We start from the raw sequence: 26,166 nt of genomic DNA on the forward strand, positions 1-26,166 counted from the left end.
ACGGGTAGACGTCTTGGCCAGAGGCAGACTGCACCGGCTGGTAGACGGACCGGATGGCCTCGACCTGCGCTTCGGTGAGGCAGACGGTCGAGTTGAGCAGGGGAGTCGGGCTGGCGCAGCCGAGCAGGCCAAAGTCAAAGTCGACCGAGTGCGGCTGGTCAATGACGCCGTCCACCACCCCGTCGAGCGGATCAAGCTGCTTGACCATGGCGGCCTCGATGGCGGGCCAGGAAGAAGGCGGGATGTAGCGCGGCGAGGACAGGTCAGGCCAACCCAGCCTCTGCGCCAGCACGGCCTTGCTCGAGACAATGTGCAGCCAGTCGACGGCGGCGGCGCCCAGCAGCACGCCGTCAAAGTCCTCGGGGTACAGCAGCGCCGACGTGAAGCCCTGCCTGCCGCCCGTCGAGCAGCCGGCGTAGTAGCTGTGCGCGGCCTCGGCGCCGTAGTACTGCGCCGCCAGCTGCCTGCCGACCACGGCCTCGACGTGGATGGCACGGTGGCCAAAGTCGACAATGGTCTCGGGGTGGTTGAGGAAGAAGTCGAACCCGGCGCTGCCGTCGTGCCCGGCGTTGGTGCCGACCGCCGCGAAGCCCATGCTCGAACCCATCTGCAGGGCCGTGTGCTCGATGCAGCCGCCGATGCCGCCCGTGCCCGTCGAGAGGAGGCGGCCCTTCCACGAGTCGGGCAGCCACGCCTCGAGGCGCACCTCGCTAGACGGGGAGGTGGCGACGTTGACGATGATGCGGCAGAGGTCCGTCGGGGCGACAAAGCTGGTGCCGATGCTGTCGGCGCACGACGCGACCAGCCCCGTGACGGAGACGTTGCCCTGGCCGGGGTAGTGCGCAGTCGAGACCACGGTGACGTTGGGGATGCTCAGGGTCTGGGAGAAGGCGGCGCATCGCTGCTGGCCGGGTGCGGTGGGGGCCAGCGGGGACGCGACGACCGGACTGAAGATGGCGCCGGCCAGCGTTAACCAGTGAATGATTGACGAGTCCATGTTTTAAGTCGCCACTGAGAGAAAAGCAGGCAAGGAGCTTGCGGTACATGGAAGGACATTGACACCTGGGGGAACGGGAAAAGAGGCTACCAAATATATGCCGACATGGACAGCACCGGTTGTCGGGCTGGGGCCACGTCGGCCGGCCATCGGCCATGAGACATTTGCAACATGGATTTTATTTGACCTGCGGGAATAGTCATTCCAAAGAGGTATCCATCACCAAAGCCCGTCGGTCTGGTCAAGAATGCGGAGCACCAGAGGGTCATGTAGTCAAAAAAACCCTGGATGGAGGTCTTTTTTGCGGAGAGAGAGCGGAGGCGGCTGGGATTACCCCCGTGGGGAAAGGCTTAGCTTCGGCGAAGCTTCGGGACAAGACAGTCGAGGTGGGTTGCTTGCATCTCGTGGCAGAAGAATCGACATGCAATTTTAGTCGACACTGGCTTTTGCGTTGCATTTGTTACGTTGCAGGATGTGTATTGACCAATCAATAGCAAATGCATTCCCCCTTTTTCGGAACCTGACGACCCAGACTTGAGTTGACTTGACTGACCGTCCCGACGGAGCAATTCTGGCTTACAATACAAAGGCGCCCCAACTAACTAACCCCCGCTCAACAAAAAAATACCGCCTTGTTCCCACAACCAGACAACCACCTTCTCCACTCACAAGTAGTTCTCGGCCGTCTGGCCCGGAATGTCGTCGAGCCACTGGTCGCCCACCTCCTCCTTGACGACCCTCTCCTTGGTGCAGGCCTGGGCCTGCTGGTCCGTCTGGCGCTGCAGGGCCGGGCAGCGGTCGTTGGCGCACTTGGAGTCCATGGCCCGCTGCAGGGCGTCGCCCTTCCAGCCAAAGATGTAGTCGCCGTGGTTCCCGAGCCCCGTGCGCTCGCCGTTGCTCCAGAAGAAGGGCTGGCTGCCGTCGGTCGGCCACAGCGACCGGTCGTTGAACTGGCGCGTGTCGAACATGACCTCGTACATGAGCTGCGGGATCTTGACGGGGTGGGTCGACGGGCAGGCGCCGCCGCTTTCAAACGTGCCCTGCTGGGGATAAGCACTAACGGTACGGGGTGACGTGTGTTGGTTTTATCGGAACATGTCAGTGCAAAAGACAAGGAAAAAAGACAAGGAAAAAAGACAACGAAAAAGAAAGAGAACAAAAACCAACACATGACTCTTGTGGTCCGGACTATCGACATTCTTGCCGTCCCAGCAGCTGGGAAAGTGCAGCGAGACGCGCCAGCCGCCGCCGCAGGGCTGCTTGGGGAACTCTTGGGTGTCGGCGCCGGTGCAGGGCGCGCCGCCAAAGGGGGACTGCTGCATGTTGGCCTCGCAGCGGAAGCACAACTGGCGCTGCTGCGTGGCGGCCTTTTTGTTGAGCGGGTCGCCGACCAGCATGCGGAAGCCCGGCTTGAAGGCCGTCACCCGGGCCGAGGCCTGGTAGCCCCGGATGTAGTAGACGGTGATGCCTCCCTTGATGTTGAGGCCGAGGTTGCCGACCTGTTTTTCGTGGGATGCTGTTAGTGTCTTTTTGGATTGGGGGAGCGCGCTGGCAAACAAGCAATGGCCAGTCGAGCACGCACCTGGGGAACCCTCTTGAAGCTGCCGTTCCGCGCGCGAAAGTAGACGTTGGCGGTCCAGTAGTTGGAAAAGTCCTCCGAGTAGGTGCAGCTCGTGCAGGTCGACAGCTTGGCCGGGTCGTACTCGACGGGCGCCATGGACGCGTTGAACGAGTTGCCGCCGACGATCTGGTGCATGTGCGGCGACGGCCGCTGGCCCGGGTTGACCAAGGGGTCGAGGCGGTCCACCACGAGCTGCGAGCACCCGAAGCGCATGAGCTCCTGGCCGACGACGCCATGGAGAGCCGCCGCGGCGGCGACGAGAGAGCGAAACAGCATGGTCTGTATGGCTTGCTGTTTTGTAGATGGAGATGTGAGATGAGTTGGGGTGCAGGTCTGCAAGCTACGAGAGGACTTGGCGCGGTATGAGCGGTTTATAAGGATAGACAAGCACATCGCCAGTGTCAGTCTCCCATGACCCATACACAGCATGCACATGGTTCTACTTCTAGTCTCGGTTGTACAATCTAGGCCTAGTGCTTCGGCGACAAAGCCATCCATTCATCCCGCACATCATGTGGGAATGTCTGCTTCTCAAACGGCATTCGAGGTCGACATGCGGATAAATTGTCCGGTCGGCATCATGTAGATGAAGGCTTGAGCAATATGCCCCAATGAGGACATGTCCATATCGGAGCCGTGCGCCAATATAAACTGGCCAACCAGAGTGATCAGTCCACCCAAAAGACCGCGTCGACATTCCCGAGTGGCACCCCGTTCGGTAGTTGACATGAAGCTTTTTCGTCCCTTCTGCGCCAAGCGGCATCGCATCCGGTCTGCATTTGCCGTCCTTCTTTTAATTGACCACCTACGTGTGCAAGTGATCGGCAGTCTCGGAATGCGTTCAATTAGGTTGGGTCTTGACTAATTATTAATCTTGGGGTGCTAAATATGTACAGCTCGAAAAAGATTTATGTTCTGGATTTGGTTGAGATGTAGAACTAGAACCACAGTCGCCTCGGCTCGTCAATGCTCACAGCCCAAGGGCTACCCAAAGCGCACCACCCACGGCACCAACCACGATGCTGCACTCCACAGCGGCCATGTTTGCGGCGGCAGTGGGCACCGCCGAGGGTCGGCCAGACGGTGTTCCGGTCGGGGCTGCGACGGTGGTGGTGGGAGAAGCAGTCGACGTCGGGCCTGGGATGAAGCTGGACGGGTTGACGGTATTTCCGGCGCCCCCGGCGTTGTTTGAAGCGGGACCTCCAGAAGCGCACGTGCAGACTGTCTTTGTGTTAGTACATTTTTGTTTGTATGCATGCGACGTATTTGCGCATTCTTGCCGGCAGACCAACTCACCCTTGTCAGATCCGTCAATGGTCTTTTGGAACTCAGACTCTGGGCAGCTCTTTTGCACGCAGCTCTCGACGGCGGCAAACATCTTGGCCTGCTGCTGGCACTGGCACTTGAAGTCGGTGCCGGAGCAGCCAATGGTCGGGGCGCCGTTGAGGAAGCACGGCTGCGCGCACGACGGGATGGCCGACAGCGCGACGCTGATGCAGTCCTGGGCCGTGGCGACACCGGCAACCAGGACGGCAGCGCCGGCGAGGAGACCACTGTTGAACTTCATTGTTTTCTGACTGACGTTTTTTTTGCCGTTGAAAACGCTGTATAACAAGTGTGTGGCTACCCGGCGAGCTGGGTAGAGGTAGAAAAAGCGGGCGAGCAGGTGGACAGACCGGCAAAGGACTGTAAAAGTAAATATTGCAACAAAGCAGCCAAGATCAAGCAAGTGGGCTTGTCAGGAACAATCAGGAAAAAACTTGTGCCAGCCCGAACCGAGGGTTACAGCAGAAAACGCGTTGCGGGGACTTTGTCGGGCCCCCAGATACCGATGTGATTCATTGCTTGCAGTACAAGAAAAAAAAAACAGCAGAGTCAACGAGCAGATCAGGAAGCCGTATCGAAAGTGGAGGAGGCACGATACCACCTTAATACGTCGTACGCCGATCCAACTCCGGCAAAGGATATCATGTCCGAGGGCTGGCTGAGGTATCGCGTGTGACGAGTAGTGCACCTCAGCCAATGACGGGGCCAAATCAATCGTCTCCCCCCTTTTCTCCCTTTCATTACTGATCAGTGGCTAAGCTGCCCAACTAGGCAGCCGGTGTCAATTGGCGCTGTCGATAGATTGCCCTGCGAGGTCTAGATTGATTGAATCAATTCCAGAGTGGTTAGAGAACGCCGGCAGGAGAAAAAAAAAAAAAAAAAAAAAGGGCATGGCGTGGCGCCCCCGAGGGACGTCCCTGTCACGGTTTCACAGGCGTGAGGGCTAGCAGCCTAGTATAGCCGGCTGACTACTGTTGGAGGTCCAGTTTGGTTTAGCGCACCCGTATGTGCCCCTGGGTCGTGGCTTTCCCACTACCGGCTGTCAATGAGAGAACGGACCGACTTTGTGCTGTTGGTGGGGGATTTTGACTATTACCGATGGGACTAGTTCTAGGTGCAGGCAGTACATGTCCACGGTCCGCCGTCGCCAAGTAGAATTTCTTGCGGGGTGTGGGACCATTGGCAGGGGTTCCCCGCTTGGGGGGCTCCCTAAACAAGAAATCTGTAGTAGCAGTAGTAGTAGTAGGCATCACGAGCAAGCCGAGGAAGTTGGCCGGCGGGGAAATGGCGATATTCTGCGTAGGGTAGCAACGAGATACAAACAGCCACACTCAGACATGTGCTTGACCAGGATGACTCCAAGATGCCAACAAGAACAAGAGAACGATGGAACCTTGCTTATCGCGTATTGTGCACCACTACAGTATAGTAGTATAGTATGTACTAGGCAGTTCCATGCCGCGTAAAGACCTCTCGTGACGTCAAAGCCCATCAAAAGCCCCTCCTACTCCACAATATCCAACTCCTCATAGTAGCGATAAATGCCATTCGAGTACTTTTGCCTCCTCTCGCTCTCCAGAAACTTTTTGATCCTGTCCGTCTCCCTGACCGCCTCGTAGAGCCGCCACAGACCGTCGTACCTGCCCGACTGTTTGAACTTGTCCATGGCCTTGGGGAACATGAACATGACGCCGTCCAGGCACTGAAAGAGCACCAGGTCCGCGCAGGTCAGGCGGCCGCGGTGGAGCCAGGGCCCGTCGCCGCTGGACTCGGAGTCGAGCACGCGCTGAAAGTAGTCGAGGAACAGCGGGAGCCTGACCTTGACGTACTCGCGCGACTTGCGCAGGGCCTCGGCCTTTTGGTCCTCGTAGTACAGGCTCGACGAGACGGGGTGGTGGCAGTCGTGCGGCTCGTTGCTGAGCCCGTCCAGCGCCGTCAGCACGAGCCCGTTGACGATCCACTTGCTGCAGCCCTCGGGCACCAGCTGCGCCGGGAACCGCTCCCCCAGGTACATGAGGATGTTGGGCGTCTGGCTGAGCAGCAGCTGCCCGTGCCGCAGGGCCGGCGTCGCATAGTACGGCGGGCTGGTGCTGCAGTCGACGCCCGCGATCAGCTTGTTGTTTTCGTTGCGCATCAGAGAAAACATCAGGTCCATGGCGTTTTCCTGGTGTGCGGTGTCGGTGTACGTGGCGCCCACCAGTTCCAGCGCGAGCCGGATGTGCTCGGCTCGACCGGGGATGCTTGGCCAGTATACAAGATGAAAGTCCCCGTATGCAGCCATTTTGGTGAAGCAACAGTATGATTGAAATTATTGCGAGTGAGATTTTGAAGATTCTTGTCTCTTGAGTCTTGATCTCTACGAGGCTTTATGTATGCAATTCATTCGCGAGTTGCAAAGTGACTCATGGCCGTACTCGGTCCCTGGTGTCCGGATGGTTGTTAAAAAAAGAAAAGAAAAAAAAAGGCACCGGCCGTGATCTTGGTCTCCGACCGGTTCAGATGAATTGACATGCGACCAAGCCGTCGTTTCTCTTCTTCCACACTCACCGTGCGGGGATTTTTATTCGACTGGTTTTTCAATTGGCCGATGCAAGGTTGATGTCATCATTATCAGCCGACAAGGCCCAGAATGAATACTCCAATGGTTCTAGTCTAGGCTATATTTTTTCCCTTTCCGGAAGTCAACTTTTCTTTTCCAACGGTCCCAAGTCAAACAAGCATCTCGGTGTTCCCCCACCCCCAACTCCCCATAACCCGCTCGACGGTCGCCCGCTGCGCCGCCTCCACCGCAAGCGGGACCATGTGCCAGGCAGCACGCCGGCACTCGGCCTCGGTGTACTCAAAGTCGTCGTAGATGAGCCTCGCCAGCTCGACGCAGCCGTCTCGTATCTTGGACAGGCGGCAATCGTTGCAGTACGTCGGGATGCGGCCCCCCTCTGGGCTGGTCAGCGGGACGTCTGCCGTCTTGCCCACGACGAGTCCCGGGATGGCGTGTTTGCAACTGCTAAAGATTAGTGTGGATCTGCACGTCGGGCAGGAGAAGCCGCCTTTGTTGGCGGTGCGCCACAGTGCAAGGCAGTCCTTGCCAAACATGTGACCGCACGGCAGCACCGTGGCCGTCTCGGTCTCGCCGGCTGTGCTGCTGTCGGACCTTCCCAGCTCGTGACTTTCCAAGTTGCTAACCTTGCAAATTCCGCACTTTGCGTGAGGATGCTGTGTGGACGCCGACCTGTCCGATGACGACCCATGCTTGTGCACCCACCGTCGGAGCTCTGGAAAGAATGTAAAGTCTACCCTAGCCGAGTCCTCGCGTCCCGTGTGAGAAGTTTGGGTGGGCGACAATGAAGAAATGATGGATTTTATCGAGGCCGGTTTTCTGAAGCTGAAGCGGTTCGAAAACCCCTCGAACTGCGCACAAGGCTCTGGATCCTGCGCGAGGCTTGTCTGCGATTCCTCTCCGTCTCGGCTCTCGTGCTTTGACACAATTGGAGATGGGCCAACACCAAGCGAGAGCAAGAGTTCATCCGCCAGAGCCTCGAGGCGCCTTCCCGCGGACGAACATAGAAGCGGAGACGACAGGCAAACGTCCAGTTGGTCATGGCCTGTGCTGGTACTGCCCCTCGAGGAGCTGCGCCGTGAGCTGCGCCGTGAGCTGAGGGCTGCTCTCACCGTGTATTGGTCAGCTCGTCTTTTGAAAAATTGAAAGCTGTCTGCAAGGTCCGAGTTCACTATCAAGCCCCTTCGGTTGCGTGGAAGGTTCGCGTAGATGTTCTCCGAGTCCAGCTCTAGAGTGTCATTGCTCACCTGCAACGGCGTCTCATTGTCATTGATAAAGCTGCTGCCCCTGGCCAGCCAAGGGTATAGGCTCTGGGTTTGCTCAAAAGCATCTAGCCAGGTGCCAAGACTGGTAGAGTTGTTGTTTTGGGAGGGCAGCCTTGAACCTATAGCAGGGACCTGGGTTTCAGGGGTCTCTAAAACAACCGCGTCCTCTTGTAGAGGGCTATTCACTGCCTCTCTCTGCGTCTTTTCGGCATGTTTCTGCAGGCCTTGTCGTTTGGTGATTCGCCGCATGATATTCGAAGCTCGTTGCCTAATCAGGTGCCAGCCCTTGCCTTGACTTTTTCGTTGGGTTGCCATTGTGTGGTTTGTTTGTGTATCCGAACTGATTTGATTTACTGCGTGTGTGAAGCTCGAAAAGTTATATGAAAGAAATGAAATTCAAACTCGATAGTAATCCTATCTGGATCAACAGTGTTTAAATCCAGCCTCAGGGGCTGGCAACAATGTCCTTTCGACAAAGACCATGATATACGGGCCAGTACACCTTCATTCTGTTTGATACTAGGTTCTTTGTTGCTTGGCCCACGATATCCAGGACAATGCCTGACTTGGCCAACTGCCAACAAAGGCAACAGTAGACGACTGACAGTATGACAAACAAAGGCATTCATGGCACTCGGTGCAAAAAGTAGATTCAAGCTAAAAGACTAGGTAAAGTGTCAAACGTTAGATACATGCTGCATGCACAGCCACCAAAATGCCTGGACCGCCCAGCCTGACCACCCGGCCTGACCACCCAGCGTCTCAAACAGCTTGGCCCATATTATTCTTAATGTTGGCATACTGCGACCCCGGGTAGGAGAGCCAGTTCTGCGCGCTCTCCAGCTTCCCCAGGGACCTCGCCATGGTCCTCACGATGCTGTCGCTGCCCGGCCTGTCCTGCGACGACTCCCAAAACATGACGCCCCCAATCTGCTTCTGCTTGACGTAGTCCGACTTGAACTGCACCGACTTGAGGTCGTCGTACGATATCAGCTGGCCCGTCGAGTTGTCCATGGTGTACGACGCCTTGGCCACGTCGTCGTAGAGCACCGTGGCCCCGGCCCGCGGCAGGTCCTTGTAGATCCATATCCCCGCCTGGCCCTCGAGGCTGCCCGCCGTCGACGCCGTGTAGCCCTTGCCCAGCCCCGTGGTCTTGTCGAACGAGCGCCCGTACAGCGGCAGTCCGAGGTTGATCTTGCCCGGAGCCACGCCCGCCTTGACGTAGTCGGACACGGCCACGTCGATGCTCGCCTTGGTGGTGAGGTCCGGCCCCGGGTAGACGTTGGCCTGGTGGCCCGTCGTGTTGTCCCAGGACCCGGCAAAGTCAAAGGCCATGATGGACCAAAAGTCCAGGCTGGCGTCCATGGCCTTGAAGTCAAACGCCGCGTAGTGCGTCGGCCCCGCCGGCGCCGGCATGCTCAGCGAGAACTTGTACTGGCTGCCCGTGTGCTGCTGCGAGTAGTCGTCCAGGCCCCTCCGCAGCTCCTGCAGGAGGAGCACGCAGTTCTTGTTGGTCTCGGCCGTGTCCGGATACTCCCAGTCCACGTCGAGGCCGTCCATTCCCCAGTCGCCCATGAGCGCCACGGCCGACGAGACAAACGCCGCTCGCTTGCCCGCGTCCGCCGCCACCGGCACGAACTTGGGCGACCACGTGTAGCCACCGATCGAGAGCAGCATCTTGACGTTGCGGTTCGCCTGCTTGATCTTGTACAGCTGCTCCACGAGCCCATGTGCGTCACTCGAGTTGCCGCCTTGGGTGCCGTTGCCAAACTGCTTTTGCGTATCTGCCCACGCGTCGGACGAGACTCTGTTTGTTGTGAGTGGTCCTTGTCAGAATGGAACCTCATCGACTTGTACAAAAAAGAAGAGAGAGGGCCCACTTACACGGTGCCGTTGGCAAGAATATCCGCAAACGCATACTGGACGTGCGAGATGCTGTCCACTGCAATCTGCTCCGGCAGAAACTTGGCGCCGTATATGCTCCAGTTGGTCACATAGGCGACGCTGCGGTACGCGCTCGAGTCCCTGTTTGGGGTGATGTCCTGGGGGGCCTCGCGACTCTGCAGCCCGCGGCCCTCTGGCCTTGTCAGTCTCGCAGTGACAGACCCTGCCAAGACCGCCAAGGGGAGAACGAGTGTGGTGGGCCGCATGATCTTTTTTTTTTTTGCCGTACCGTGGGGAGAATCTGACGAGGGCAGATGGGGGGGTGCAGGTCCAAAAGCCCTGCCGAAAATCAAGCACGGATCCCAGGAGATAATATAGCAAATCTACATCTCAATGTGCCCCCCGGCCTGTCAATCCAGGGAGACGCAAAAATCAGAGCCTGGGTGTTGCTGTTCGCGTGACGAATCCTCTGCCCGACTAGCTTCAATCCATCTCCCATCTGCACCACTTCACCTCATCTCGAGTACAGCTTAACGGGGATTTTGCTGGTGCTCATATCAGACGCAATTCCCTCTTTCGGTCAAGGCACGCCCAAAGCGTACGACATGCCACGCACCTATTTACGTGCCGCATCTCACTCCGTCGTGGAATACGATGTTTCATGTGCATGCCCTTTCCTTTCCCCCTGTGCCACGTCGTTATAAGTGGCAAAAAAAAAAAAAATGCTGCGAAAACAAGAGTTGCGGCAAAATGGGGGGGTACCTGGCTTATATCTACATTACTTGCCCATCCACAATGTCGATCCCCGAGTGGGCGATGCGGGCATCTTTAGCGCTCGAGCTCCCTGTGGCTGACAGCCCGATCTTTATGCGCCGCGTGGCAGGAGACGGGCTTGCTTACGTGCCAGAAAATGAAATGGCATGCCCGGTCATGCACGCAGGCCGTCCCTTGCTTGTCATGGGGATACTGCACTGCAGCTTTGCAGGCTGCTCCCCGTCTTTTGGCACGTCTGCTCTCTCCGCTCCATTTCATTCCAGGGTAGTACATGTTTTAGTGACTATGGCCTCCTTAGCAAAGGCAGTCTCGACAGAACCCCATGTGTGGAAATTGATGGACTTGCCAAGCTCCAGTACACACCTACAGCTTTCGGATGTCTTGGCAAAGTGCTGTCAAGTTCCTCACCACAAGGGACGAACCGTACAAGCTATAGTGAAACGTAATGCATTCTACACTCAAGCTAGCTACCTGCCATCCAGGCAGATGCAACGAAACGCTCTTTTCCACCAACGCCATGGACCCAGTCCTTGAAGCCATTAGCAGACTCAGATACCCATTTTATCAATTTGTCCGTCCTTAATAGTCTCCCAAAACCCTAAGAAATCCCGCCGTGATACAAAAAAACGAGGCCCCGCGAACGTCCTCATCGATGCCTCAATCAAACAACATACTAGAAAAACCTCAAAGCTCGAGCGTCTAGTAGAGCACCTCTCGCTTTGCCGGCACAGGTGGCGGCGGCTTCTTGGATCGGCTGGGTGGAGGTGGCGGTGCCTTGCGGCTGCCCAGCGTACTCGTGGTCTGCGAAGCACCGCTGCCGTAGCTTGTTGCGGGCGACGAACTCCTGTCTCCGCTCCACTTTGGGCTGTCGCCGCTGCTGGTCGTGTCGTCGTCGTACCCGTCGGCAAACACATTGTCCTCCCGCGGCTGCGTCACTATGCGGCTGACGGGACGAAGTTGACCACGCAGCGAGCCGATGTTGGCCGACATGGTGGCCGCCGCGTTTTGCTGCTGCTGGAAGCTCGGCTGGTAGCCGCTCGGGGTGCTGGACCCCGACAGCGACTGCGTGTTGCGCTCAATCGTGGCGCCGCCCTGGAACGTGTTGCTACGCGCCACGCCAGGCCGGGCTGGGATGTCAGGGGCGGCACCGTTGGCCGATATGCGCGACGCCGAGCGGATTGTGGGCATGCGAACCGGTGGCGCGGGCTCGTGCTCCTCGTACGTGTAGTTCTGGACGCTAGAGTTGCCCGTGCTGCCGCTAGTGTTTGTGCGCGACAGCCTCTCGCCAAGCGACTGGTTCGTGCTCGAACGGCTCCTGACCGAAAGGGCAGCCGCACCGGGCCTTCCAAAGCCACCATGCATGCTTCGCGACGGGGAACCTTGCACATTTGCGCCAGCCCAGTTCTCTCGTGTGCGGCGGAGCTCCTCGGCACAGCGCTCGTGGTATTCGAGCTCCGCGTCGAGGAACCCCGTCAGGTCGCGCGTCGAGTCCGCCTCGGCATCCTTGATGTCCTGCATGCGCCTGCATACGTCCTCGGTTGTCTCTTCGTACTTGGCCTTGGCCGAGCGGACTTCCTCCTCGATACGGTAATCATCGCGCCTCGCCTTTGACAGCTTGGTCATGCTCGCATCGTACGCCAGTCGACGGTTCTCGAGCTTCTTGCGGGCGGCCTGATGCATCATCGTGTTAGTATACAGAACTTGATACGCACCAAAGATGCAGAACGTACCTGGTAGTCCTTCATTGTAGCCAAGCTTCGCTCTAGAGACTCGAGCCATACAGTAGTGGCATCGGCGACGAGCTGCTCCTGATATGCGGCACAGTTTTCATTGGCGCGTCCCAGGGCTTCATCGACAAGTTAGTAGGGCATCGACAGAGAACAGTACCGTGGCAAATCTCACCTATCAAGCAGTTTCCAAAATCCGAGTCGCTCTCAAAGTCTTCTCCGTGGCTCACCATCGTTCGACCTAGATATCCACCCGCAAGGCCCTTTTCCTTGTCCTCAAACGTGTCGCGGCGGCCAAGCCACTTGACGTAGGCATTCATTGACCTTTGCAGACGCTCCATGCCTGTGAATATCGTTAGCGTTGTTCGCGGTAAAAAAAAAACAAAAAAAACAAGACGAAACTTACCATCAAATCTCAGGGCCATCTCCATCTCCAACATCTTAAAGTCGTCCCCCAAGTTGGTCTTGGCCTCGCCGCCCATCTTCTCGCCAGCCCATTGAAAGGCACGGTCAAACTTTTTTGTCAAGTTCATCTTGCCTGGAGTGGAAATCTTCATAATCTGGAATAATGGACAACGCTATCGTTGACCGTGAGGAAAGGTCGTAGGTTCGTCGGCCAGAGGCGGTACTTTGTATGTGCTGTATGTGCAGTAAAGAATGGTGTTGCCAAGACAAGAGCAAGTCAATCAATTCAATAATCGATAGCAGCTCATTAGCGAATGCAACAAGAAAGAGGGGTAACGATCGCTTGGGACGCTTTTTAAGACGGGCGTTGTTGGTGGTTCCGTCGAACAAAGCAATCGGCCAAGAGGTTGGTGGAGGTTGGGGTTGACTAGAAGTGAGTGGCCGGGACCGGTCTTTTTGCACCGAACAAGTCTGCAAAAGGCGGCAGGGATGGGGTGGTCGGTTCAATGCCGTCAACCGCACAGCGGGAAGTGGCGAAGTGCAATAAAGTAAAAGATAGCGAGTGAGTGGTTGTTGTTATTTCGGATCAAGGGCGATTATGGGATGTCCCTGTCAATTTTTGCTCAGGAAAGTTGGGATGGTGCCAAGGAAGTCGATGACCCAATTTCTTCTTACTTTCTTCCCGTGTCTGGCCTCTGCAGTGACAAAAACTGACTTTTTCTTTTTCAGACTTGCAAAGGCTGGCCCGACCGACCCTTTTGCACGTTGCAGGACGTTTTGGGTTCCTCTTCCTATATACCTTAATCCTCTCTTGTCTGTGTTTGCGCTCGTCTCGCCAACTCCACCTCGCTTGTCGGGATCAAGGTTATTCTGGGCCGGGGGGCAAATGTTGGCTTGTCTGGTAAATTTCAGGGGTCCCCGCGAGTTACTTGCAGCGCGACTGGGAACCTATCTACCCGTATGATAAAAAAAGGGTCTGGAACTGGATCTGTGCCAGGAACGCTGAAAGATGTGTGGCACTAGCTGCTAGCACCGCGGCGAATGTAACGCGAATCCAAACCGCCAAGCGAACCCACAAACCGAACGCACAGCCAAGGGGGGCAACGTGCCGATAAAGTTATGAGCGATAGGAGAAATAAATGGCGAGGCACAAAATGGTCGAAATCAGGCAGGTCCTGTCAATGTGGGGAGCCTCTCTTGCTGCAGGTGAGCTTGTATGCGCCTGGGGAACCAGAGCGAGCTGAGGGTGGTGAGGGGCAATGCGACGGAGAATTGCGACTCCAATCTTTGTGGTCTCTTTCTGGTAAATTCGGCGCCGAAATGATACGACTGTCCGTCCGTCAATGGGGTTGGTGTGTTGTCAACAATTGTCGGTCGTGTGTGTTCTGTGGTGGGTTTACTCTAGCGGCAGCAGGAAACGGGGCGGGTAAACTGCAAAAGAAAGAAGCATGCAAAACTGGGCGCAAAACTGAAAAGGAAACAAAACATGACCAACACAAAGGCATCCCGTCCGTATTATTTAATTTTCGAACGACCACCGTTGACTGTTGGATTACGAAATGGAGACTAAGCGCGCATTGTCTCTCAAGCGGCGACGCGGCTTACTATCGTCCCCTCCATCGGTCGCCTAGAGGCAGACGCACAAGGGACGGGCCTAAGGTCCAAAATCGCATGATTCGGCATACATTTCTTCAGTGGATGCCTACTGAGGTGCCCTACATATCCGTAGCTGACCACATGCTCCATGTCTTGAGTATAGAGCTTCAAGAAAAATACCCAAGTGCAGCAAGGGCCTCTTGGCCAGCCGATTGTCGGCTAGTTCACCCTGCTCCGACGTTAGGGTGTGCGCGAATGGGGGAATGATCGGATTGTTTGTTCCCAAGACAAAAGGCAGATTCACGTTCGAAAGTAGGATTCTTCATGCTAGGGTACGTCGATGAATTCTTGCACAATTGCCCCGTTCCATAACCAAGACCAATCGATGATCAGAATGCGACAAATTGTGCCTGTTGCCCAGACTCTTGGGGAACAAATCGATGTCTCTTGGCCATTCGTTCGACGGGACCAGGCCGCCACCTGCAGGCCAGCCACGCTATCGAGTCGCAGGCTTTTCTCCGGCTCTAGAATAGCCTAAAATTAGCAGGTCCAGCACCCGCCAACTCCAAGAATCGAGATGAGCTAGCTTCCAATAGATATTGCCTCCGTATCGCAGCCTCTCCAAACTTACATGGTATAGGTTTGGATTGATTCGCCGTCGCAATTCGTCTCTGCCGGCGTTTTCTCTCTCGTTTATTTCTTCTTTCCTCTTTTGTTCCTAGCCTTGAGTTCTGCGTCATGTTGCCAAGCCTTTCCTATTCCGAGGATACAGTAAACCGCCAAGCTTCTGGACTGTAAGCTCACCATCACGACTTACTAGCCTACTTGGAGCCGACCAAGTCGATCGAAAAACTCGATATTATGTTGCCAGCGTTATTATGTCACGAGCGTATGGGTTACTAGACCACTCTGACGCGCAAGACTAGTGATGGGGAAATCTCCTAAATTTCCTCACGCGGTATTATTGTTTAGGCACCTATAGCTACTGTAAATGCCCAGCATGTCATCGAGTTGCAGTAAAGAAGCTTCGTCCCATCTCAAACACACCAAGCTCTCGGTCAAGTGCTCATCCCGTTCTCTGATTGACGGCCAAGGCTCCAGGCTCTTGACTGGTCCACTGGAAGAACTCAGCCCCCAATACTGTCTGTATCGGTTGCGTGCACTGACTCTGTAAAACAAAGCCTGTGGATCTGTGCCAAACACGAATTTGGCCGGTTATAGTAAATACTGTACTGTACGGCGTCAGGCACTTGCATGTACGGTATAGCAACTTCTCTCAGGTCTTTGATCGATCCATTGACATTCAGTTTCAGTCTCTGACACTCATCGCCAATCGCTGGTTAACCGCGTCGCTGAGCCACACGAATGGATGCCACACCACGGCAGATGCCGTGCCGCTTTTGTCCAGTCTGTACGGTACAGAGGCATTGATCTCTCAGTCATGATATTTGTTAGGTTCATCTGGTCTTGCTGGTCAATTGCCGAGCACTGACCAAGAGCAGCGCAAACCTTACTGCAACCAAGTCATCACCAAATATCGATGCATCTCCTGTCACTGTGTCACGGTGCATAATCGTGGGAATCTTGTTAATTATAGACAACCTAATTGTCCAGTCAAGCCAGTCATGATTATCTCAGATATTGTTCCTTCGTCAGTAATCCCCAATTAACACTCGGTCGAGCTTCGACAATGCGGACCCAAAACTCCTTACGACGGTGGAGTATTACCGGCGAGCGTCCGATCTCCGACAGACCCCGGGATTTCGTGTCTCAGGCCGGACGGGCGCACCCAGTGTGAGTGCGCGTGTGTCGTACCCTGGCCCACGTAGCCTGACGTATCCGTGACGGCAGTGACAATTGACGAAGTGCTGCTGGTGTCCTACCAAGAATTGACTGCGGCATCCATTCAATTAACCATCCACAGCCACGCTCAATATGGCTGGTTGTTGATCGCCATGTCATTTTGGCGCTGCCTGTTGTGAGCCGTTTCAAGCCACTCATGTCGCTGCTGCATCGACCAGGGAAACATGTGCCTGCAGCAGTCCCGCGTCGACCCGCTAATCCACCCAGGCACGACTTGACAACTGGTTGGTGGCTCGTATTCTCCTGAAGACTGTTTGATTGTTTAAGCGGCTGGACAATCCTCAGGCATCAGCCACAGCCACTTACCCGTACTGTAGTAAGCGACAGACCGTACGGTCTAATCACGTGCGAGGTTAATCTTTGCCAGTCACGTGATGAGATGCCAATCGCAGCCAGCCAACCGGCAACCAGCTGTCGCTCGTCAGCAATCCAAGTCTGCTGCCCTTCAGTGCATCGCAGCGGCTTGGCTGCCTGTCAGATGACGACACTCGTGCAGCTCACGAGGCTAGCTGAGAGCTCGACTACCGACCAGACAACCAGAAACATTTGCGCCGTTGTTCTGTCAACTGAAGTTGGTCTGGTTAATCGTCTTTGAGAAATCAGGCGTCCGGCTGCTGCCAGTGATCGCATGCAGCAATTGACCTTCTGCCCAACCGAGGATCGACATGCAGCTCCGGCGTGGACTATTGGCTTGTTCATCATGACGCCTCCCAAGACCAGTGCAATATGAAGTGGAGAAGATGTTTCGCTGCCCTTCGGGCTCTGGCATCATCCTGATTCCTGAGAGTATTTTTCTTCTGGATTGCTCATGGCAATTAGAGTCGAGCCTAAACCCTGCCAGGTCCAACAGTCACTGCAGGTTCGACTTGCCATATTTGCGGGGTGTGCAGGCCAAGACAGCCCTATGTAGTATCAATGCAAAGTCGGCTGTACTGCTGCCTACCCCATAGTAACATCAAAAGCCCAGGGCCTCCAACTTGTCGCCACTCTGAACGCATACATACCTCTTTACTTACCCATCCAAAAGTTGTCTTTTCTCAAAGCGCAAACCACCAGATCTCAAAGCTTTATTCATTCGCCGCCCTACCCGACAGCTGACTTTGTTGTCAAGCGACTCGCACCCTATCCAAGACATTGTTGCAATTGGTCTTTAACAGCTGCTACCCCTTGACTACTGGCCTCACCTGACAGCCAAATCCCAACAACACTAGATTTTCGGTTATAGACTCCATTTCCCGTTTGCCTAGGTAACAACAGCAGCATGGCGGACCACACCAGTTCTCATCACAATTCAGGGTCTGTTCCCCGACAAAGAGCATACTGCGACGAGATGCAGCGCAAAACTCGCGAGCAATGCGGCTTTCCCAAGGCCGAGTCGTCGCTCCCAGACCTTTCCAAGTCGTCCAAACGTGTGAGCTCTAGCTCGCGCGGATTCAGCCTGGGCAATATCTTGTCGTTTCTGGGCAATAGGAACCCCAAGCCTCGACCCATCACAGCAGAGGACACCGTCTGGCTGCTCGACAATGTCGCCTTTCGGGATGAGGCCAGCGGCCGTTGGACTGCAGAGTTCGTCGCCGTTGCCATGGACCAGAAGCCCAGCGTCACGCCCTTTGACGCTGTGCAGGCGGTCGCGCGGACCATTGGTCTCAACGAGACCGACGAGGGCATTGAGATCCTCGAGCAGCGCCTGATGCCATTCCTGCAGGACATTTTGCCTGGGCGCGAGGTCGTCGCGCTGCATAGGGGCCAGCAGCGTCTCAGGCTCGGTCCGGGTGGTAGGAACGGCATCAGCAGCGACCTGCGTCATCTTCCCGATAGCACGCCCGGGACAGTGGTCAACACTGTGGCCCAGGTTCCCGAGGGTGCAGATGGCATACTGACCATGAAGACCTTTTTCGCCGAGCCCGAGGGCTGGGCCGTCGTTTCTGACGTCGACGACACCATCAAGATTACCCAGACGTCTGATCCGATTGGCATCCTCCGCAAGACCTTCCTCGACGAGCCGACGCCTGTGCAAGGAATGCCGGAACTTTACGCCTGGATCCAGGACAAGATAACCCCCGCCGCCCCTTGGTTCTACCTCTCGGCCAGTCCCTACAACCTCTACCCGTTTTTGACCGCATTCAGGGACATGTACTTTCCGCATGGGCAACTGATTCTTCGGGATCAGAGCTGGATGAGCATCAGCGGCCTACTCAGCAACCTGACGCTCGGGACGGAGGAGTACAAGGTTTCCAGGCTCCAGAAGGTGCATGACTGGCTCCCAAAGCGCAAGATGATCCTGATTGGGGACAGCACACAGAGTGATCCTGAAGCCTATGGCGAAATGTGAGTTTGCTATATGATCACGCATCCGTTACTGTTCACCGGCTAACGTTTCTTTCATCAGATACCGTGGAAACCCTGGGTGGGTCAAGCTTATCCTCATTCGTAAAGTCACCGATATTACTTCTATCGGGATTGAGAGCAAGAACGAACCCAAGAGGTTCGAGGAAGCGTTCGAAGACGTGCCCAAGGACGCATGGCACGTGTTTGAAGATCCCGCAGAGTGCCAAAAGCACATTGAACGGGTTCTGGCGGCGTAAGAAGCCATGGGATGCAATTGGTTTATTTTTGAACTTGGTTGTAGTGTCGGTGGTCTCCGTAGATTGGGACGCATATTCCATCTGTCGTGTTTTCTCTTCTTATACCCTACATTCTGTCTTTGATTTGCTCTATGGAGATATAGTGTCCCTTTCCTTGTTACGTAGCTTGGTTTAGATCAGTCCAGTTTCCTGTAATTAACCATTAATTGATGGTAACAACTTCTGCTCCTATAATTCATTAGCATACTGTCCCAGGAAGCCTCGAATATTGTGCAGACTTGTGTAAAGATCAGTACTAGTTCAGACCTATCCCAAAACACATGGCAAGCAGATGCAATGACGTACGCCCAAGGCAGCTTGTGACAGCGCTTATCGAGATGCTTATCGGGTGGGGCCGGAAAAAATGTGGAGAGCTAGCGCAGTGCATCTGATGCGACCACGGAACGCGACTTGAACCTGTTCGATAAACACCAGAAAACCTACACAAGGCCGATAGTCTTGAGTTGCACCTCGATTCCTCGCCCGCCAGGTCGACAGATTCAGCGTGGGATACTGCTGCTTTGCCCGCATCAATTCACCCTCGGGCCATCTGTTTAGCAACCATGGCGACCGAAGATTCTAGATACCGGCAAAGCACCCAGTACCGCCTGTGGTCCTTTTCGCCCTCACAACTCGCCGAGCTGCGGTCAAAAACGAACCAGCTTGCCACCGCCAGCATATCCGGTCGACTGAGCGCACGCAATGGCGGCGAGGGCACGTCTACCCCCATACCCGAGTTCCTGACGGCAGACGAGGAGCAAAAGCTGGTCACATTCTACACCACACAACTCCTGCGGGCTGCGGTATTCCTCGAGCTCCCCACCGAGGAGCGGGCGACGGCCGCCGTGTTTTTCAAGCGCTTCTACGTCACCAACAGCGTCATGACGTACCCGCCCAGCACCATGATCAAAACCGCCCTCTTCTTCGGCGCCAAGGCCGAGGGCTTCTACATGCGGGTGGGCAAGATCGCCGAGAAGATCAAGGGCACCACCGTCGAGGAGATCCTGGCCGGCGAGTTTCTGCTTTGCGAGGGCATCCGATTTGCTTTCGACGTGAGGCATCCCTACCGTGCGCTCGAGGGCGCCATCATGCAGCTCAAGGCGCTGGAGGACCTGGACGAGAAGCACATCAAGGCGGCTCACTCGCGGGCGAGGGAAATTCTCAAGTTTAGCGCTCTCGTCACCGACGCCTACTTCCACTACACGCCGAGCCAGATCATGCTGGCCGCCCTGTCGTTAGCCGACCGAGCCCTGGCCGAGAGGCTGGTCGACGAGAGCTTCAAGGTCAACGGCGCACACCTCCCCAAGAAAGACGCGAGTGCGGCGGTGCCCGACAATAGCGGCAGCAAGGCAGCGCGGGCCAAGAACCGTGAGGCCGAGCGGGAGCGCATCTTTGGCGCAGAGGTCCGCGACAAGGTCATGGCCGTCATACAGAGCTGCTCCGACATGATGTCCCACGAGCTGCCGGAGCGCGACGACGGCTTCTGGAGCAACGAGGCCGGGGAGCTCTTCAAGCCCCTGACAAAGCGGCTCAAGAAGTGCCGCGACCCGGACCGATCGGACCTGGTGGCGTTGCAAAAGGCGCGGCGCGAGCGAGCCCTCAACAGTGCGGACAGCGACGACGAAAGGGATCCTGGCAAGAAGAACAAAAAGGCCACAATCGAAGGCGACGGTTCCGTCTTTGGTGGGCCGGTTGTGGACGCCCGGGACCCAAAAAGGAGGAAGGTTAGCAATGATCCTTTTGGGCCTCCACTGTAACAATGGCTTCGGGTTACATGATACGGCATAACTGTACAACAGTGATAGGAACTACAGGACTACACATGATGCCAGTATTGATTCAGTATTCCGCTACCGGTAAGCGCTTATGCAAGCCGCGTAGTTGACACGACCTGACTATGCTCTAATGGTGAACGATGGCTATGTACATGTCCCCAAACACCTATATCCTGAGGCTGATGGCCTCTAGCAGATTCCTCTCCTCTGGTAGTAGATGCACGTGATTCGGCACCTCTACCAACCCTCTGGCGATGAGAATGAACTGCTCGCACTCCGCATCCGTAGAGCTCGACTCGACGTCCTGCGTCGGGTCAATCTCGATCTTGGCCGAGTCCATCTCCACATGCGATTCGCCCTCGGGCTCCTTGACGTCCTTGCGCCACGCGGAGCCCGTCTCCTCGGGGGACCACCAGTAGACCGGGAACCTGCGCTGGACGTTGTTGACCAGCAACGCGACACCCAGCATCAAGGCGCACCCCAGCAGCATTATTGGTATGTACCACCAGCCGAGCTCGACGATGCGGTCGTCCACGACCGCCATCAGCGCCGTGGCACCCGCGGGTGGGTGGACGGTCCCGGTCAGGGCCATGCAGGCCGTCGCGGCCGCGCACGCCAGAGCCCCGCCCGCCCAGCGGTACACGAGGGAACGGAAGCCGAGGGTCGGGTCGTCGGACGTGCTCTGCAGCAGCCGCTCCGGACCGCCAAAGATGGTGGCGACGATGGTGCCGACCAGGGCGCTGATGACCTGGCCGAGGATGGCGTTCCGTGGTTGGGCCAGGGGGGCCTCGATGGAGTAGAACTCCAGCACTGCGGCGGCTCCCTGTCGTTTGTTAGTCGGCTTGATGCTGCTTTGGGTGTTGGCGGCTTCTTACAAAACTGGCTACTATCATGGGCGCATTGTGGGCGCGGAATTCACCCACATGGTGATTCACAGCCAAGATGAGCAATATCGAGGTAAAGACGCCAAGAAAGGCCCAAAAGATGTAGACGAGATTGCCAATCGCGTGCTGAGGCCGGTCTGGGTGTCGATGGCCAAGAAAGCGTCCCAGCAGATATGGCAGTCGGTGACTAGGATTCCTCGGGATCCATGGATTCAAATAGGAATCAATGTTGAAGTGCCATTTCGTGAGTTGCGGTGCCATTGCCGGATCGTTCCACTGTCAAGGCTGATTTCCACGTCTTGACCTGCGCTGTAGGTTGGAGTCGGTACCATTCCACTGTGACTCAGCTAGCTCCTAGAAGGTATGCATATATTTCCTCGATGTAATATCGACAAGCGTTCAGGAATACAAAGGTTGTCTGCTCATGTTCCTTTCACAAGGAGAATGCCTTGTATGATGCCGACCATCCCCGAGAAACCCAAGGCATTTCCGGACCTCCATTTGGTTTGTCACATAGCGCAACTCTAACATAGTTAGGCTCATTGACAAGTCCATCCTTGTGCTCCGAGAGGTCGGTTATGACTAAAAACAACCCAGGGGCGTGGATCAGAAACGTAATGAAAATGCGAAACGGGTCACAAGAGTGAAGGTGTGGTAGTTGTGGCGTATGTTGGACTGTGGCTGGTCTGACGTCAACGTGGCTGGTGGTTTGAGCATCGGCATCCATTTGAGCTCCCCGGTCCAGTCCCCGCGTTCCAGCTCGGCTCGCTACAAAGGTTCAATCACTGAGACTGTAGCCTAGAGCTAGCTCGCCCTCGACCAGTAAAAAGCAACCAAGTTCTCCGTGCCATTGTAGCACGTCGATCCTTGAAGCCATGTCATTCGATAGATTGTCTACGCGTACACCCATTCGGATTACAAAGGTTCTCAGTGAAGCTGACATGACCGCCATTGATTAAGTCGCACTTCTGCTTCAATCTAGCCCAACTTTTACCGTCCGATTTAAATCCGCCTGTCCAACTTGCCTTGAAGCTTGACCTGAATCAGGGATCTCGCATCCGGCTCAGCCCACCTCTACGATGTCTTCGTCTGACTCTCAGCATGGCGGCCGCGGCGGTCCCACCCGAACCTTTTTCGATCATTCGAGTGCCGCGCGCGTTTCAACCGACACCGTCGTTGCCAAGTCCATCCGCGAGGCATACCCGCAACTCGAATTGATCATCGTACCCGCCCAGACCACGAACCTCTTCACCTACGCCCAGGCCGGCAATGCGAAGCTGACACCGATCCAAGACGAAGCCAACGAGCTGCTGCCGTCGTCTCTCAGCTGGGAAATCTACGTCGCCCCTGGAAAGCGCATCGATGGCTCCCGAGGAGGCCTGGTCCAGCGCCCCTTGTTTGGCAAGTATGCGTACACCTGGCAGGACACCGAGTTCATCCTCTACTACGTCGAAGGCCGAGACGGCCAGAGCGCATACCCTACCACCAATAACTTTTACCTCCTTGCGTCGCCGGCCGATCGAGGCAAGGCACAGAGCTTGCTGGTTGCGGCCGGCTTTTGGAGCCAGGAGCTGCACGATGAAGTTCTCGTCTTTGACGGGGGGTACTGGAACAAGTCGCGGGAGCTGTTCAACAGCATCCGGAAGGCATCATGGGACAACGTCATCTTGGACCCCAGCGTATGTTGACCCGGGTGATCATGGCCCAGAAGCGAGCGCTGACAATTGCGCTGCACCTACAGATGAAGCAGGCTTTGATCGACGACCACATGTCTTTTTTCAAGTCTCGGGGTCAATACGAGAAACTGAAGGTCCCTTGGAAGAGGGGTATCATCTACTACGGTCCACCCGGAAACGGCAAGACCGTCAGCATCAAGGCGACTATGAACATGCTGTATAAGCTCAAGGACCCCGTGCCAACCCTCTACGTCAGGAGCTTGGTAAGCTGGATGGGCCCCGAGGCAGCGCTATCCATGATATTTTCTGGGGCGAGAGCGATGGCGCCGTGTTATCTGTGAGTATACCAAGGTAACCCGTCACATGAGTCTTGCATCCTACTAACATGGGAACAGTGTATTTGAGGACCTCGACAGCATTGTCAACGACTCTGTTCGCTCCTACTTTTTGAACGAGGTGGACGGACTCAAGAACAATGACGGAATCTTTATGATTGGCAGCACCAACCACCTCGAGCGGCTTGACCCTGGTATCTCGAAGCGACCATCCAGGTTCGACCGCAAGTACCTGTTTCCGAACCCCAGCAGGGACCAGCGTGTAGCATACTGTCATTTCTGGCAGGGAAAGCTGGCCGACAACAAGGACATTGAGTTTCCTGACAGTCTCTGCGGGGCGGTGGCAGACAAGACCGACAAGTTCAGCTTCGCCTACATACAAGAGGCGTTTGTGGCTTCGCTCCTGGCCATTGCGCGCGCATCCAAGCAGGCAGACGAGGATGATTGGGTCAGCGTGGCGACTCCTGGCACCGAAGACAGTGATTTTGAGAGTGATGACGGCTACGATGACGACGACGTGAAGAATTTGGTCCTCTACAAGGAGATGATGAAGCAGATCAAGATTCTGAGGGACAGCATTGACAGCGATGACCAGGCGCTTGCCAAGGTGGAGCTTTGCTGATGACAACATAGTCAGTGTATACGTGGGTTTGCTAGGTTTGATATTTATTGTTGCCTCTGTTTTTTGTGTCTAATCCGTCAGTCTCGGTTGAGCATATTTAATACGGCTTGAAACCTAGACAAGAAATGGTCGGTTGTCAAATCATTCAGGAAACACGTACAAAGAAGTAGCTTGAATAATCCGTCTCGTGTAGCCCACCCGCTGGCAGTATTCAACATGATCAGTCACTGTAGTTACAACAGCAAACACTGCTCATCTGTAAAACTTTGGATCCAGCTCAGATTGAGGCTAGGCAGTACGGATGCTGGAGCTGGAGCACAAGTGCCGTCTGACACCTGCTGGCTCTTTTCAGCTTCCTCGCCCATACACAACCATATATCATAGATGACACCTGTACTGGTGAAACCAGCCCAGTCCTGACTGCGGCTCAAAGATCCCACCAAAGACAAAGACTGCACTGTAGCGAATCAAAACCCTGTGTAATTGGGTATCTCAAAACTTGCAGAACGAGGCAAGCCTGTTTCTCTTTGGGCACAGGGAGGTCAGGCCAGCTCCTTTGTAAGGTTCATGTACCAAAGGAACTCGCTCGGATGCCTCATATGGGCTTTGGTACGTTGGTGCTCTGGAGAGCGGAATTGCAAGGGAATCCGTTCGGGAGGCACTTGGCAATACGTCGCATCAATCAGTAGTTTTGGCGTTTTCAAACGGCCCGGGGACCCGATTGGATGAGGGAGGCCACGGGCTACTCCCATGTCGAAGACTAAGTACCAGGACATTAGCTATGGGGATCGCTGTGATAAAGCATGCTGTTTTCTAAGCAGCTGCTCAGGGCGACGTGGCAGTCTATCCACGTTGGCAAAATGCGTCCGGATAGTTGTAGACTGTAAGATTGAAGCTGTGGAGCCTTCCCAGCTGTAGCTCACGATGGTAGTGGACAGATTAAACTTGCAAGCTCTGACTATGCCCGTCTACATGGCGGCACAGGTTCCGTACGACCTGCATACCTATCGCAGCAAGACAATCAGTATTTTCAATAGCTACAAGAATATCGCAGAGCCAGGTCAACAGTTGCCCATTGAGAGATGGCATTGTGATGTTAATGAGCGCAATAATCTTATGAGAGAGGGCTGATATATTCCCCAGTCGCCAGCAAGCATACTCGCGTTTATAAATAACCGTAAGGAAGCCGGGCTAGATGTGTTATGGTTACGGCAATATCCGGACTTATGCGGTGAGAAGGAGCAGGCAAATTTTGCAGCGCGGTTGGTCGTGTCAGACAACAGGCCGAAATGATATATTTAGCACAGACAGAGTTAAAGCGCAGGGAGCAGGTGGTAGAGAGGATGATGGCAAAGCACGAGTAAGTATACCACTTTAACTGTTGATTCACCGTACTTTATTACGAGGTTATTTTTATCTCGGCCACCCCTAAACCTATTTCTAAAAAGAGCAGCGCTTTAGTCTGCAGGAATCATAGTGTATAGCGCTTTTCAATAATACGTCGAGCCGATCTATCTAGCCGAAAATAAGCAACACTAGTATAAAAGCCTGGAGTACTCCACAGCTTTCACATGCGAACATCGACAATTGGCACCATATCCCACTACTTTTACATCACCTTCTTACATAAACCAGGTCGTCACCATGAGGGTATACCTGCTTCCCGCCATCTCCACGGCTCTTGCCTTGCTTCCGGCCGGTATACTCGCCGGAGGGGCCGGTCAATCGTCGGCAGCGGCTGCATCGGCCCGTCAAGGCCAGGGATCTGTCACTGATGAATGTCATATATTTGTCCACGAAAAAGACGACCCAGTAACGCTCTTTGCGTACGGCAAGAACGTCATTGGACAGAATGCCTTCGTCCAGCCCGTGAAGTTCAACAATAATCCAAACGATCCGAGGATCGTTCCGATTAGTCACCTTAGACTTAACAGTCCCTTGAACGACCTGGACTGGGAATTCTCGACCAGAGCGGATGATAAGAACCCGACTGAATGCATTGCCAAGATATTGCCAAATCAAAATGGTTGGGTGGAGGGGAAATATGTGTTTTGGACTCGGAGGACAACGCAAAACAAAATACCGATATGGTATGAGAAGAGGCTGGACGCTCCGGGTTGGCTGTATGAGTAAAGGTCGCCGCATAACAAGATGCGTTTTGTTTTGAATCCACGGATACCCACGGCTTGGGATGTAGGATGCAGCAATAATTACGCAGTAACAGAAGCTTTGAAT

The 26,166-nt window shown here is 55.2% G+C and overlaps 12 protein-coding genes across 12 annotated transcripts; 4 read left to right on the forward strand and 8 right to left on the reverse strand.

Moving 5' to 3' along the window:
• Positions 1-1,662: 1,662 nt before the first annotated feature.
• On the reverse strand, positions 1,663-3,053 carry MGG_05530 (uncharacterized protein; the record flags this gene model as incomplete). Its single annotated transcript, XM_003710349.1, has 3 exons — positions 1,663-2,053; positions 2,165-2,496; positions 2,580-3,053. 3 exons carry the CDS (start codon positions 3,051-3,053, stop codon positions 1,663-1,665), a joined length of 1,197 nt encoding a protein of 398 aa, XP_003710397.1.
• A 390-nt stretch (positions 3,054-3,443) lies between these two features.
• MGG_05531 (uncharacterized protein) lies at positions 3,444-4,813 on the reverse strand. Its single transcript, XM_003710350.1, has 2 exons — positions 3,915-4,813; positions 3,444-3,839 (listed from the first exon to the last, which is right to left on the reverse strand). Exons 1-2 carry the CDS (start codon positions 4,183-4,185, stop codon positions 3,589-3,591), a joined length of 522 nt encoding a protein of 173 aa, XP_003710398.1. The 5' UTR covers positions 4,186-4,813; the 3' UTR covers positions 3,444-3,588.
• Positions 4,814-5,245: 432 nt separating this feature from the next.
• MGG_13106 (uncharacterized protein) lies at positions 5,246-6,481 on the reverse strand. The gene has a single exon (XM_003710351.1). The coding sequence runs from the start codon at positions 6,223-6,225 to the stop codon at positions 5,449-5,451; it is 777 nt and encodes a 258-aa protein (XP_003710399.1). The 5' UTR covers positions 6,226-6,481; the 3' UTR covers positions 5,246-5,448.
• Positions 6,482-6,653: 172 nt separating this feature from the next.
• On the reverse strand, positions 6,654-8,081 carry MGG_05532 (uncharacterized protein; the record flags this gene model as incomplete). The annotated part of the gene is made up of 1 exon (XM_003710352.1): positions 6,654-8,081. One exon carries the CDS (start codon positions 8,079-8,081, stop codon positions 6,654-6,656), a length of 1,428 nt encoding a protein of 475 aa, XP_003710400.1.
• Positions 8,082-8,528: 447 nt separating this feature from the next.
• On the reverse strand, positions 8,529-9,916 carry MGG_05533 (chitinase 1; the record flags this gene model as incomplete). The annotated part of the gene is made up of 2 exons (XM_003710353.1): positions 8,529-9,573; positions 9,651-9,916. 2 exons carry the CDS (start codon positions 9,914-9,916, stop codon positions 8,529-8,531), a joined length of 1,311 nt encoding a protein of 436 aa, XP_003710401.1.
• A 939-nt stretch (positions 9,917-10,855) lies between these two features.
• On the reverse strand, positions 10,856-14,086 carry MGG_05534 (BAR domain-containing protein). Its single transcript, XM_003710354.1, has 4 exons — positions 12,558-14,086; positions 12,327-12,494; positions 12,155-12,270; positions 10,856-12,095 (listed from the first exon to the last, which is right to left on the reverse strand). The coding sequence occupies exons 1-4, from the start codon at positions 12,706-12,708 to the stop codon at positions 11,124-11,126; spliced, it is 1,407 nt and encodes a 468-aa protein (XP_003710402.1). The 5' UTR covers positions 12,709-14,086; the 3' UTR covers positions 10,856-11,123.
• A 931-nt stretch (positions 14,087-15,017) lies between these two features.
• MGG_16394 (uncharacterized protein) lies at positions 15,018-16,714 on the reverse strand (the record flags this gene model as incomplete). The annotated part of the gene is made up of 4 exons (XM_003710355.1): positions 15,018-15,561; positions 15,865-16,031; positions 16,322-16,486; positions 16,658-16,714. 4 exons carry the CDS (start codon positions 16,712-16,714, stop codon positions 15,462-15,464), a joined length of 489 nt encoding a protein of 162 aa, XP_003710403.1. The 3' UTR covers positions 15,018-15,461.
• MGG_15175 (uncharacterized protein) lies at positions 16,519-18,855 on the forward strand. Its single transcript, XM_003710356.1, has 2 exons — positions 16,519-18,343; positions 18,405-18,855. Exons 1-2 carry the CDS (start codon positions 17,277-17,279, stop codon positions 18,598-18,600), a joined length of 1,263 nt encoding a protein of 420 aa, XP_003710404.1. The 5' UTR covers positions 16,519-17,276; the 3' UTR covers positions 18,601-18,855.
• A 193-nt stretch (positions 18,856-19,048) lies between these two features.
• On the forward strand, positions 19,049-20,540 carry MGG_15176 (cyclin-H). The gene has a single exon (XM_003710357.1). The coding sequence runs from the start codon at positions 19,203-19,205 to the stop codon at positions 20,394-20,396; it is 1,194 nt and encodes a 397-aa protein (XP_003710405.1). The 5' UTR covers positions 19,049-19,202; the 3' UTR covers positions 20,397-20,540.
• MGG_13107 (uncharacterized protein) lies at positions 20,374-21,822 on the reverse strand. Its single transcript, XM_003710358.1, has 2 exons — positions 21,290-21,822; positions 20,374-21,237 (listed from the first exon to the last, which is right to left on the reverse strand). Exons 1-2 carry the CDS (start codon positions 21,557-21,559, stop codon positions 20,581-20,583), a joined length of 927 nt encoding a protein of 308 aa, XP_003710406.1. The 5' UTR covers positions 21,560-21,822; the 3' UTR covers positions 20,374-20,580.
• Positions 21,823-22,120: 298 nt separating this feature from the next.
• On the forward strand, positions 22,121-24,202 carry MGG_16395 (ATP-dependent Zn protease). The gene is made up of 3 exons (XM_003710359.1): positions 22,121-22,977; positions 23,040-23,311; positions 23,370-24,202. The coding sequence occupies exons 1-3, from the start codon at positions 22,378-22,380 to the stop codon at positions 23,929-23,931; spliced, it is 1,434 nt and encodes a 477-aa protein (XP_003710407.1). The 5' UTR covers positions 22,121-22,377; the 3' UTR covers positions 23,932-24,202.
• Positions 24,203-25,575: 1,373 nt separating this feature from the next.
• MGG_05538 (uncharacterized protein) lies at positions 25,576-26,064 on the forward strand (the record flags this gene model as incomplete). The annotated part of the gene is made up of 1 exon (XM_003710360.1): positions 25,576-26,064. One exon carries the CDS (start codon positions 25,576-25,578, stop codon positions 26,062-26,064), a length of 489 nt encoding a protein of 162 aa, XP_003710408.1.
• Between the last annotated feature and the right edge of the window lie 102 nt (positions 26,065-26,166).

The sequence above is a fragment of the Pyricularia oryzae genome, chromosome 1 (assembly GCF_000002495.2).
Source record: "Pyricularia oryzae 70-15 chromosome 1, whole genome shotgun sequence".
In the NCBI taxonomy this organism is placed as follows: domain Eukaryota; kingdom Fungi; phylum Ascomycota; class Sordariomycetes; order Magnaporthales; family Pyriculariaceae; genus Pyricularia; species Pyricularia oryzae.